The sequence below is a fragment of the Limanda limanda genome, chromosome 18, assembly GCF_963576545.1.
Source record: "Limanda limanda chromosome 18, fLimLim1.1, whole genome shotgun sequence".
Lineage (NCBI taxonomy): Eukaryota > Metazoa > Chordata > Actinopteri > Pleuronectiformes > Pleuronectidae > Limanda > Limanda limanda.
In genome coordinates, this window is record NC_083653.1 from 11,578,762 (window position 1) to 11,591,399 (window position 12,638).

Consider the following 12,638-nt stretch of genomic DNA (forward strand, 5'->3'; position numbering starts at 1 on the left):
GTCCTAAGCATTCTGATGTTGGGGCCTAGATGGCTGACCGCAGTTCAAAGGATTTTTAAATCCAAGTTGAAAGTCTGATATAAGATATTAATGTGATAAATCCTCTAATTTATAGTCACACTAATGATCACAATTAGTTCATGGTGCATACCAGTGTACCACCAAAAATAATTGAATATATATTCAGTTACCATCCATGATGAGGTATTGAATTACCATTCAATTTATGGAATGCAAGTACCGAAATATTTCCATTATTCCAATTAAATTCAAACAATACAAGGTTCCAGGACTTACATTTTATACCTATCTTAATTTCATAGTCATTTTAAAATGTGAGTTATTTATAAAAACAAAAAAGGAAACATCCATCAATCCCTGCTACCAGAAGAAAAATAGAAAAAGGCTTTGTCCCTCCATTTTAAATCAGACATCCTGAATATATTAAGGAACAAGTTCATGTCTTCATCCCGAGTATAACGAGGATGTATGGGAAGAAGGAGCTGTGCCAGTAGGATGGTAATGCGTGTCCAGACGGGCTTTGCCTCCTGCACCTCTTTAACCTTAACCTGGCACAGGGAAGTCACAGCTGAGGGAGTTTAAATATAAACCAAGAGAAGGAGCCATTTACACACACAGCACTTTTACGTTAATCCCACAGCAGCAGGCCCACACTCTGGACAACTCCTGATTTACTGCTGCAAATGAAACTGTGGAAAACACCACTTTGACTGGTTTGTTGTATTTACCTATTTGCAGATTTGTTTTACTTATTCTTTAAAATGTACAAATCCTTAATCTAAGGTGCCACTAACACACTTACAATTTCATTCATACAATTGGTGTTGCATAAAATGTTAAATGGTGTTTGATTACGTTTGAAAATGTAAACCTGAGCCTGCCCAGAAAAAAAATGTTTGTCAGAAGTGGGATTCGAACCCACGCCTCCAGAGGAGACTGCGACCTGAACGCAGCGCCTTAGACCGCTCGGCCATCCTGACAATTGGAACAGCAAGAGAACAAAATGTTGTAATATTGTTCCAATATAATATATAACAATCATTCATTTTGTGACGAATCGTCGCTCGGTGTACACTGGTTGGCTTGGCAACGTGTCAGAACAGGTAGCCCGGATGTGGAAACAGGAAGCTGATATCTTGGTTAAACGTAGAGTTCAGCGGTGGATTTCTGTGTGTCCTGTCGCTGCCGCTAGGGGCTGAAAAATGCCAACTATCAAGCTAAAGGGAGCTGAAGTTATTTTCTAATTTATAGTGATTCGTCACTTTGTTAATTTTTTAATTTATAGAAAGAAGGAAAACTGATTTTAAGTTTTTTTGTTCTTTAGTGGTATACAAGTTAGTGATCATATGTCTATACAAATTAGCAGCCAGACTGGAACGTACAAAAGTAATGAAAACTAAAATAATTTCAGCCACTAAATCAGTCACTCACTAGAAAAATATGAGTTTCATATTATTGAAGTAGCTGTGTTGTTTGAACGTGTTTCAGTGACATTACATTGTTGGGTAGAAGATGAGTAAAAAATACGCCTTACAATATGATGGCTCCCAAAAGTGGATTCATAGCGTCTTGATCTCCGTCTGAATTAAATCTTGAATTATCATTTCTTAATGTCTTTTTTTTTTTTTTTTTTTAGCTGGATAGCTAATTGTATCGGTAACACATGGCCTGCACGCATCTAGAGCAAATTAAGATACTAATTGCATAACATTGCTTGATGAAGGTTGTATAGTAACTTAAATTGTTTACGTTACTGTTTAATTTCTCTGGTTGTCTGGAGAATTGTTATCTCACTACTAAGCAGAAATTGGTCAGTTTATAAATGGCACAAAGTTAGCCTGTCAGGTCATGGGGCTTAAGCAATGAATAAGATGTTTTAGAGTCGTACTTCCTGACACCTGGGAAAACGGGCCTGTGAAAGTGCAGACAGGGGAATATTTGCAGAAGCAGAATTCATCAAACGGTGAGAAGTCTAATGAAAAGAGACGTGATTCTGGAAAATGTCTTGATATGATTTTTTTTTCCCACACATGCTGCATTGCTGCTGTGTAGCGGGGGAGTGGGGAGATGTCCACTTATCTGTTTGCATGTCATTATAATTTGGTTGCCTCTTGTTGGCTGTTAGTAGTGGGCAGGTCTTGATGGTATGCGAGTTTAGTCTACGTGAGTCTGCATGTAGGTTAGAATGTGGATACGTGACTGTTGCCGCTTGATTTGCTTATCAGAGCTTTTAAGTCATCACTGCTCTTAAGAATTCCGCCATCTGTAATAAACATAGGCCTATCCAGCGTATATCCTGTTTTGAACCTGTCAACATAGTACTTTGGTTGAAGTGTCTGAACTCTGGGGACGACAGTGTGAGTCATTTCCATGTGTCTCATTTTTGATGTTGAGTCTTTAAGGAAACAGGGCCGAGCATCCAGCAGGAAGGGATTCCTTCAAGCTCCGACATCAACAACATCCCGAATATTACACCCATAACGTAAGGGTCAGAGGAATGGGAGTGAGCATGGAAATTATGCCAGAGTGACCCGTTGCCAAGGTCAGTCAGGAGCATTCTTACCAGAAGTTTTGAGTGTAAACAGAACACATCAAGGCAGCGGAAATGGTGTGTGTCATGGCTGACGTACTTCATCTCTGAATAAGCAGCAGTAAATGAGCTGTGTTGTTCCTGTATGAAGGAACTTGCATCACTGTAAGATTGTACACGGTCTAACAGTTCTCAGAACATGGCTGATTGAAATTTTTATTTTGGATATGTGAGAACAATACCGTTAACTAGAGTGGCACTCCGAAGAGGGCATCAAGCCACACCAAAATTGCACAGTCATAGATATCATATTAGTACTCAACAAATGCTAGATTTTTCATCATCATATCCCATGGGAAATCAGTGAATTGTCAGAAAACATCTTATAACAGTAAAGAAAATGCCGCCGCCACTTTTTCCAGATCCACGCCAACATATTTTTAATCTCATGACGTTTGCTGAAACATTTAAATTGGAATGACTCGCAGTGTGACTCAGAAGCTGTCATCAGGCCACCGGGTGGTTTGCTTTGTCTATCCTCCACAGTAGCTGTTAAAAAAGGGCTCTCTCACTCCGGCGAACTTATAACATCACTCATCTAAATCATTAGTGCGTCTGCTCTAGCAGGATGCACGCTGAGTAAAGTCTGCTGGGGCAGGGCGAAGAGGCCAGATCCGCGATGGCACTGTGAAGGCTCGCTAAAATGGAAAAGAAGGGGAGTGACTTACGATCCAAGCCATTTTAAATGAGTATTGTTTTATTTTGGAATGTGGTTTTCATCAAACTGACTGGCAGTGTGTTTTAATTTCGTCAATACCGATAAAAAAACATATTTAAAAAAAACATTACATTGAATAAAATTTGAGGTTTTTATATTATTGTAAATATTTTATATTATTTTTGATAATGTAAGTCCACAAATCAACAAAATATATAACAGAGATTTATCGCTGAAGAATTCTTTAAGCTAAAAATAAGTATTGATTAGTAAAATGTATAAAAACAAATATCATCTCAGCTCCTCAACTTATATAAAGCCCCCCTCACACACACACACACACACACATACACACTTTGCATGTTAATATAACGTAGGCATGATTAAACATGGCTGCCAGAATATGCAAACATTACATCAAATATTGTAATTAGCTAAAACGTAAATCAAAATATAACAATGGCTCTTCCCGTTATTCCCACAGTACGAGATCACACACGGACCAGATAAGGATGTTCTTTCTCTTAAATGGAGCCACCACATCGCAATTAGGAAGCACAATAGGAGCATCCTCCTCCACATTGGGGTGAAGAGTTACACCTCCCCTGGGAGAATCTAGAGCAGTCAAAAACAAGCCAAATAGCGCTGCAGCATAGTGGAGACTGGAGCAAGCAATGCTATCAGAAAGAGAGAGAGAGAGAGGGAGAGAGAGACCAATGCAGGTCAGGCTGTAAAAATAGGACATGCTCTGTGATTTTAAATCACTTCTTTTAAAAATAGTAAAACGGCCTCAATGTGTTTAGAGAACTTTTTAAACCCAAGAGTTTTGCACTGTTGTCAGTGTGGGTAAAATTAATTCACAAGTAGAAAGCTGTAATTGAAGTTGTTTTACGGGGGAGTATACTAACATGCACTTAGAAGTGCAATCCTGTTTTGTACATTCTGCTGCAGAGCACAAGCTTTCCTGCCTGCACCGGTTTGGTAATCAGGGTGCGCTTATGGGCAAATGGAAATCTAGCCTTCTCCTTCCCCGGGTTGGCAGCCATGTGCTGGCCTCCCTCTGTGCCTTTGCCGGTCGCCTGTATCTGCTTAGAACAGGTGCCGGATCCTGTTCAGCTGCAGCATTCACAGCACAGGTACGGATGGGAGGCCCTTGGCCGCTCGCTCAGTCCCCCAAGTTTTTCCAGGGGTCCCCATCTGCGTCCCCGCACATCCTCTGCCACATGGCACCTGTCCCTCGGCGAGTCTGGTCCATTCTTCGTCCGGCGACGTACACGCCTGCCCGCCACCCCACACTCTGCCTGTTGTTGAGCCACAATGAGATGAAGAATAGCTGCACTCCATAATCCCTTGCTGTGAGTGTGTATGAGTGTGTGTGTGTGTGTGTGTGTGTGTGTTTTGCTGTCTTTTCCCTGCTTTGGCCAGATTCGGGGGCCAAGTACAAATTGTAAACAGGTTATTACGCTGCTGTAACATACTCCAACTGGAAATGCACTTTAGTATTTTCTGATGTAAGTGTGTCTTCATCCGTCACACACAGTAGTTTAATTTGGTGTAAAGTTCACTGCTCGTGGGCTGATGAGGATGTTGTAATGGGTTTGTTGTTTTTCTTTTTGCCGGGCTTCACAGGAAAAGGTATAATTAGAGTCCCGTTGCTGCATTCAGGTGCAAAACGTTATTTATGATATGAATGCAACTTAAATATAGCGTGTTCACAATGCAGCAAGATGCGGCAGCTCGGTCACACACACCTTAGCATATCTGTTGTTTGCAGGTTTAAAGGGAATCTCTGTCATATGCACCGATAGGCCTTAGTCACGGAGTTCAAATCAGTCACTTCCTCTCGACCTGCAGCTAATACGTCATGCAGCCCGAATGGTCGAGCTGCGAATCTGAAGTGATGGGACGCTCCGTCGCCAGCTACACAATAGCGCGCCGCACCAACCAGACAGTCGGCCTCCTCCGCGCCTCCGGAGGACACGATATTTAAAGTGATCAGTGCTCACCTCAGTCCAGGCAGATGGATAATACTTTACACAGCTGTGCGAGTTCCGGGCCCCCCCCCGTCCACACACACCAAGCCGTACGGCGTTACCTTGACAGTTGGTGTTGAGTTAGACCGCCGACTTGTTTGTTTGCCCAGGGAAGTGACATGACGGCAGAGGAGGAAATAGGAAACATAACAGACTACCTGACAGACTCATTCCACGGGCTTGACCTGAGACTGGAACTGCGCCAGCCGGCAATCAGAGTGAAATAACAAGAGTTGGCTCTTTTGTTTGTTCAGCCTATATCCTTACATTCGCAAATATTGTATATCTTCCTATAGTGTGAGTGAGTTAAAGATTCAATTAATCAAATTTAGGAGATTATGCGCTCCCTTTACATTGAATTCCTGCAAATACGCATGTGTGTAAAGTGTTAAGTTTATGTGCAAAATAACATCACGCCGCTGTTTGTCGACACATTATTTTCTCCCTCTTTTCTGGTTGATTTATTGCCGCTAAAAGAGAAGCAACGGCTGCAGTCTTTGGTTTACATTGGTAGAGTCTGACTAAAGGTTAAGATGACAATGAGTCGACTTCTAGGGAGGAAAGGATCGAGGCTGACATGTTGAGTGCTTTGCCCTCACTTCCCAAAAATGAAAAAGTCAAAGGATCCGCAAATCTCTGTAGAACTCATTTGAGCATTTTGGATAAAGGATTTTGATGCTATAAAATAAAAACAAATATAGGTATTATTATTATATAAACTGGACAGTCTTTCAATGGAGGCTACTGCGTATATATAAAAGCTACCTATTATAACAGTTCCTGTGGTTTTGAATTTTTCAGATAAGTTGTTTCTGTTCAAATAAAACAGTTCGATTTTCTGAAAAATGCATGTTCACACATGTTAAAGCAAGGCTGTTTTTTTTATTTGTGAAATTATAATTTTATACTGTTTTCATCGCATTTTGTCTGATCTAAATATTTTGTCCTTGACCCAATCTCCAGTCACCATAATGATTTTCTGAGTTGTGTGGATAAAAGTACTATAAAAAAACAGATTGAACAGGAATAAGGTGATATTACGACCTTCTTCTCTGCTCTTTACGCTCAGGTATAACACCTCAACTCATGCCCAACGTGACGTTTAGTGTTGCCATCTAACGTCCGTCTTTGTCCTTGCCGTGTGTCCTACCCTGCGGAGGTGGACGTGATTGTTGAGACATCGTAGAGCGTCTTTACCAAGGGAGTCTGCGGCAGCGCCCTGACCTGACCCCCGACATCTCTCGGGCTGATGCTGCACCGCAGAGCACTTTCTCACCCTTCAAATGCCCGGGGCACCACCCGTCCGGCTCCCGCATCCAAAATATGGTCGCGCTCAAATGGGCCCTCCGCAGAGTTTGGAGCCCCTGCAGGCACAGAGGGTAATGATATAACCCCAAAGACAGGAGCCCAATATGCAGCCTGCTGCAAATACTGGTACATGATGAATGTTGTCATTCTGGTCAGTTTAATCACCATCACAGTGTTGGAAGTGTTTCAAAGCAACATGATCATGCTTTGAAATGAGAATCACACAAAGCTCATTTTTGTGTACATTTGTTCACAAGCGCTGTTTTCAGAGAAAGAAACGTGTGTTTTTGTTCATTACTGTGGATTTTTTGTCAAGGTACAGAAGGCCAGGTTGACAGATTCTCTCCTGGTAAAGACGGGTAAGTAAGATGCTAATCAGCACGGCCCCTGTTTCCTCCCGCCCACTGAACAGCGGGTTCCCTTCCCTCACTCTGGCTCTTTAATGCAAGGCCCAGCCAGGGCCCAAACATCCTGACGGAGAGAGGCTTTTCCCTTATCAGCCAGGAAACACCGCTCCTCTGCCACATCCTTTTTACAAGAAGCACGACTCAACCGTTCCCAAAAAATGCAGGAAGACCAGCCAGACTCCAGGATTTGTCAAAAGCCCCCCGAATTCCTTTTATCGAAAAAGAAAAATTCAAGAGAACAGAGCGTGTGAGGAAGGGGAGGAGTGGAGAGGGAGAATCGTGGGGGGAGAAAAATGAGGAGCATGTAAAACAGTCAACGAAGGCCCGGGATTTATTTATTTATTTATTTCGCACAGATTACGAAAGGTCTGCATCAGCAAGATATAACATGGGATGAAGGGGTGGGGGTATAAACGGGAGGTGGGGGGGTTTCCAGAGACTCCTAAGAATGGCACCCAGAATAAGACTGTGGAAAACAAAGGACGGTGGAGATTGAGGCGGCGGCGGCAGCGGCGGTGGCTGTGCCTGTTTTACACTAATCCTCTGAACCGGGATGAAATGAAAGCGAGAGGAGACGGATGGAGAAGGATGATGTGATGGAGGGTGGAAAGAAGCGAGCAGAGGAGTGGGTGTCAGACGCTAGACAGAGCCCGAAATAGAAGAATACGTGGTGTGACACTGGATTCTAAGACGGACAAGTAGCACATGCCGGTTTTTCAAAAACTACTAAGCAGGAGTCCTACTACTTTTATTGTTTTTTATTAAGGAATGTGATTGTATCAATTATGTATATCTGCTCCTGCACAATGACTTTTAAGCGGTAATCAGTTATCACCAATATTCAGGTATAATAATAGAAAGGATTTGTTGTGGTGTTTTGTCTGTGGGAACATGATCCAAGCAGACCTGCAAAAATATAAAAAAAATGACCTTTATTTTAAATTATTGTCTTTCACAAACCTAAATCAGCATACAGTTATAGTTACCATTATTATTTTTCATCATAGAGGTTATAATTGATATATTATTAAGTACTTGAGAAGAAGTATAAACGCCTCTTTTTTTCTCTTCATTATACACCATGTTGATAAATTGCATAAGAAATGTCCAACTAAAACCTCGTTCAATTACAACTACTGAGGTAAGACTCCCAAACTAATGAGAGCGAGAACATGTGATACAAACATTCGAAAGGAAAACGTTGATAATAGCATTACAGGTAGCGTTTAAAGCGAAACATCGAAGGACTTAAATTAGCTTCAGAGGAGCATCTGTACACGTCCGGGCGGCAACAGTAACTGGTGACATTTTACAAGTGGACATTTACAAGTGTTTTTTGTTTTCTTTTTTTTTCTTTTTTTTTTTACGATTGTTCTTCTGGTTTAGAAATTTCTCGACTACACGAGGTGACATACGATAGTTTTTAGTGTCTGCATCCCTGAGGTGTTCGTCTCCCCTTCATCTTCATATTCCTCCAATTTCTCTTTGTTCTTTCCTCGGCTCTGGACAATCATGTTGCTCAGTAATCAGTTCCGGTTTTAATCATGGTGGGATGAAGTTGCCCGTAGATGCTAATAACAGGTTTTGAAATGAAATCTTTTATCTTTATCAGCACCCAAGTGCAACTTTATCCCCAATGTCCTCACCCATTTCAAACCCTGTAATGTCTGATCAGTCACAAGTCTGATGGGTGCTGTCTCTGAGCTTACGAGATGCCATAGTTGTTGTAGTAGGCCGCTGTTGCGTCTGCCAGCACGGAAATGAGGCTGGTTTCTGCGGTGCTACTGGGAGAAGCGGAAGCAGCCGGCGCTACCTGGATATGTCCCGTAAGAGTCATGCTGCCGACCTGCTCAGGGTGGAACCCGGCCCCGGTGGAGTTCAGGTACTGGTCAAACTCATTGCGGTCCACCTCTCCCAGCAGCTCGGCCTGGCTCAGCTGGTCCAGAGTCTCCAGGTGGCCGTGTGTCTCCGGTGGTGGGGACAGCTGACCAAGATGGACCTGGTGGAGCCCGTGGTGAATCTGGGGGAAAGATGAGGGGCTGTAGTAAGACAGCGGGGGGCTCGGCATCAGTCCGCTGCCGCCTCCGGTTTGGGACAGGTGAGTGATGTGGCTCATGCGTGGGCCTCCACAGTGGATCTGGGTCTGAGTGTAGTCGGTGTGGTAAGGGGGTGGGCTGCCCATGTGTGTCTGACTGTGATGATGCTCGTCGGGACAAGAGGAGGAAGAGGAGCTACCAGAAGAGTAGTACGAGGGGGGGATGTGCTCGTGGTCCATGGCATCCAAGGGGGACATCTCTGGAGGAGTGGGCAGGCCGTATGGGTAGGTGTCGAAGCTACTGTTGGAACCGGCCGGGTCTCTGAAGCTCCTGACGCCGGGCAGGGCCGGGCTGGGGATGGAGAAGCCGTGATGAGGGCTGCCCTCGTCTTTGTCCAGGGGGTGACAGAGGACCCGCTGGTCGGGCAGGGCGTTCTGATCGGGGGCCAGCCCACTCAGCAGGAAGCCGGGGTCCACTCGCTTGCAGATGCGTTTCAGCTGCTTCTTCCTGCGAGGCCGATACTTGTAGTTGGGGTAGTCCTGCATGTGCTGCACCCGGAGCCGCTCGGCCTCCTCCACGTAGGGCCTCTTCTGAGGGGGAGTCAGGGCCTTCCACGACTTGCCTGTAAAGAGAAGAGACAGATATATATATATATGTACTTTTAATTTGAGCTAAAAATCCTGAATATGATTCAACAAATTAGGTGATCTACTCCTTTATAGAAAACATTTTAATTCCTGATAATTTACTTTAATAACTCAACATTGAAATGAATGAACATTTCTATAACTTGTAAAATAACTGCAAAAAAAATATTCAAAAGGAAATGTTTTCAAAGTTGTTGGTTCATACTTTAATATTTTCCTTCATGTGAAATAATTAACATTAATGAAGGTGGGATGACAAAAGGTTAACTTAATGGCTCCAAAGATAAATGTTACTTTTAAACGGACTTTACATAAAAATACAATAAACTTCCATAGACTTTTTTTTGGACTCTAATTATTTTGCAGTTGCCTGACAATTACCAAAAAGACAAACGAAAAATATGCTCTTAATCAAAACTTTCTTATAACTTTATTATCCTGAGATGATCACAGATTGTTGTTTACGCGTGAACTTTCATTCCATGTCAAAGCTTTCCTGGCTCAGCCTCAAGAGGATTTCCGATTTACGCAAATGATTTGGAGCTCGACATTAAACCCGAATCATATTCATCATAAGATAAGTGCAGTTTTTCCTCTGTCTCTTAAAACTGAGATGTCAACGAATTTCATGCTGCGGTGGCATCAACTTTCAACTTCAGGGGATTTTTTAAATCATGGCAGCAAATGAAAGCTTTGTTTTGGATGTTTTCCTTTTCTTTATCCTTTAAGAGGTTTGTTTCGATTTTGTTTTGCATTTAGGCGTCGGAAACTGAACTTGAAAACTTTTGTTAATCAACCCGAGGCCTGAAGGGATTTTTCAAGTATGAGCATGTAAAGTAGCGGCCGCAATAATAATAATAATAATAATAATAATAATAATAATAATAATAATAATAATAATAATTCTCACCCAACATCTTGCTGAGCTCAGCGTTGTGCAGGTCCGGGTTCTGGACCGCCAGCCGCTTGCGCTCATCTTTGGCCCACACCATGAACGCGTTCATGGGCCGTCGGATCCGCGGCTCCGGCGCCTTGTCCACGGGGGTCCTGTGCGGCCCGTGCGCGTCGGACACGTCCCCGTCCCCCGGAGGACACTCGAAGGACTCCGGCCACGACGAGTACGCGCTGATGAGGGCTGCCATCTTGCGCGTTCCAAAAAGTTTGGAGGTGCGCTTCGCAGTCTTCTCTCGGACAAGTTGGGATTCCCTCTCTGAGCTGGGATTTTTTTTTAAAAGCTGGAAAACTACTCACGCAGCTTTTTAAAAAAACAGGATCCAGCGGTGTTTGAGTCACTGGAGCTACAGGCTGCAGTCAGGTGGGGGTCTGGTCGCAGCAGAGCGCACAGAGGATGGGCTCGGGCAGCGGCTCCTCCTTGTGCGTAATGGCTCAGTCGTTCCTGGTGGATGCGGGGGGAGCGCTTTATATTTGAGGAGCAGGTTCCAGGAGAAACCCCGGAGGACTCTCAGCTCCTCCTTGATTGCAAGTTGAGCCCCGTGAAAGAGGAGAGAGGAGAGAGAGAGAAAGGGGAGGGAGAGAGATTTCACCACAAAACTGACCCCACAACAAAGCAACACACCACACAGTGTCAGATCAACCACAACAAACATCATAATCCAGAGCAGCTCATGATTCTTTTTGAGCTTTAGATCATCAAACACTTCTTATCAGACATTACCTGAATCAGTTTGTCAAAAAAGAAACAACTTATGAATCTTTTGTGGTGACAGAGAGCAAATCTGCAACTTCACTTCTGTCTCCTTGTCAACAAGGGAAACTTCACCTGACAACTTATCCAACCTGTTCTGCAGTGACTCTGCACATCTCCAGGTTCTCACTCCCACCTGCGTCATGGTCTCCACAAACAGACGCACAAGTCTTCCTTTATGTCAAAACTTTTTACAGAAACTACAAGCCTCATCTCTGTCTCAAAGGAAAAAAAAAACCATGTGTCAGAGAACCAAAATGTCTTCTTTATTTAACAGTTCGGGTGCAGATCAATTTCTGGAACCCACTGCGGGCGAGAGGAGAGATAAAACTGAACCCTCACCACAAACAAATCAGTTTCCTTCTGTGGCCATATCAAATCCAGGAGTTCCTGTTGACAGGATACTCTTGGGCTGCAGCCATGAAGTGGCTCACACACACTCCTCTCACACACTCAGTCTCTCTCTCTCTCTTTTGCACACACACACACATGCTCCAACCCTTGCTTCTAATCACTTTTCCCACTTATTCCCCCACCATCATGCATCTTAAGCTGTAATACGAATCCTATGGTCACTTGGGCCTGCAGCACCCATCAAAGTGAAGTGTCAGCTCCAGCTCTGTGTGAGACTTGCCCACCCCCCCCACAGGAAGAGGATACAGCACCTGAAGTCACAGATTGTGCGTGGAGCAGCACCACCAGTAATATATAGGAGCTGCACTTCCTCTTGCTGGGTCTGACGTGGGCCAGCGGGCGATGAGCCGTCAGTGAAAGTCAACACAACAAGTTGAGGGTGAGCTGATGGGAGAAAAGTCAGTGAGACGTGCAGACTGACGATAGGTGTGAGGTTCACATCATATTTGCAATTTGGAGTCTAACACTTTACAGCTCGGTGTTGGGGGTTTCTGAAATGACTGGTGCCTGTATGTGTTAATCACTGTGTGGGTGTGAGTTGTATCTGCCTGCTGTTGTTCAGCCTCTCAGTGGAGAAGACATGTGGCTACTGCAGTTTGGAAGAGGGGGGGTTGACTTCATGTACATGCTGCATGAAGGGAGATTTAACTAGAGCAACAAGCATTGAGAAAAAACACTTTTGTTATTACTATCTAATCTGTCGTCGCTTCGTACCAGTGGCTTAAATACATGAGAGAATATTCTCGGTCCCAAATCCCAGAACTAAAAACTGTTATCCACACTTGGCATGTTTAAAAATGTCTCACAATCAGTTTTTCA

The 12,638-nt window shown here is 43.7% G+C and overlaps 1 protein-coding gene and 1 non-coding gene across 2 annotated transcripts; both read right to left on the reverse strand.

Annotated features, from left to right (window-relative positions):
- Positions 1–918: 918 nt before the first annotated feature.
- trnal-cag (transfer RNA leucine (anticodon CAG)) lies at positions 919–1,001 on the reverse strand. Its single transcript has one exon. It is a non-coding gene; the product is annotated as a tRNA-Leu (tRNA).
- A 6,486-nt stretch (positions 1,002–7,487) lies between these two features.
- Positions 7,488–11,080, reverse strand: sox7 (SRY-box transcription factor 7). Its single transcript, XM_061091362.1, has 2 exons — positions 10,611–11,080; positions 7,488–9,675 (listed from the first exon to the last, which is right to left on the reverse strand). The coding sequence occupies exons 1-2, from the start codon at positions 10,840–10,842 to the stop codon at positions 8,723–8,725; spliced, it is 1,185 nt and encodes a 394-aa protein (XP_060947345.1). The 5' UTR covers positions 10,843–11,080; the 3' UTR covers positions 7,488–8,722.
- Positions 11,081–12,638: the final 1,558 nt, after the last annotated feature.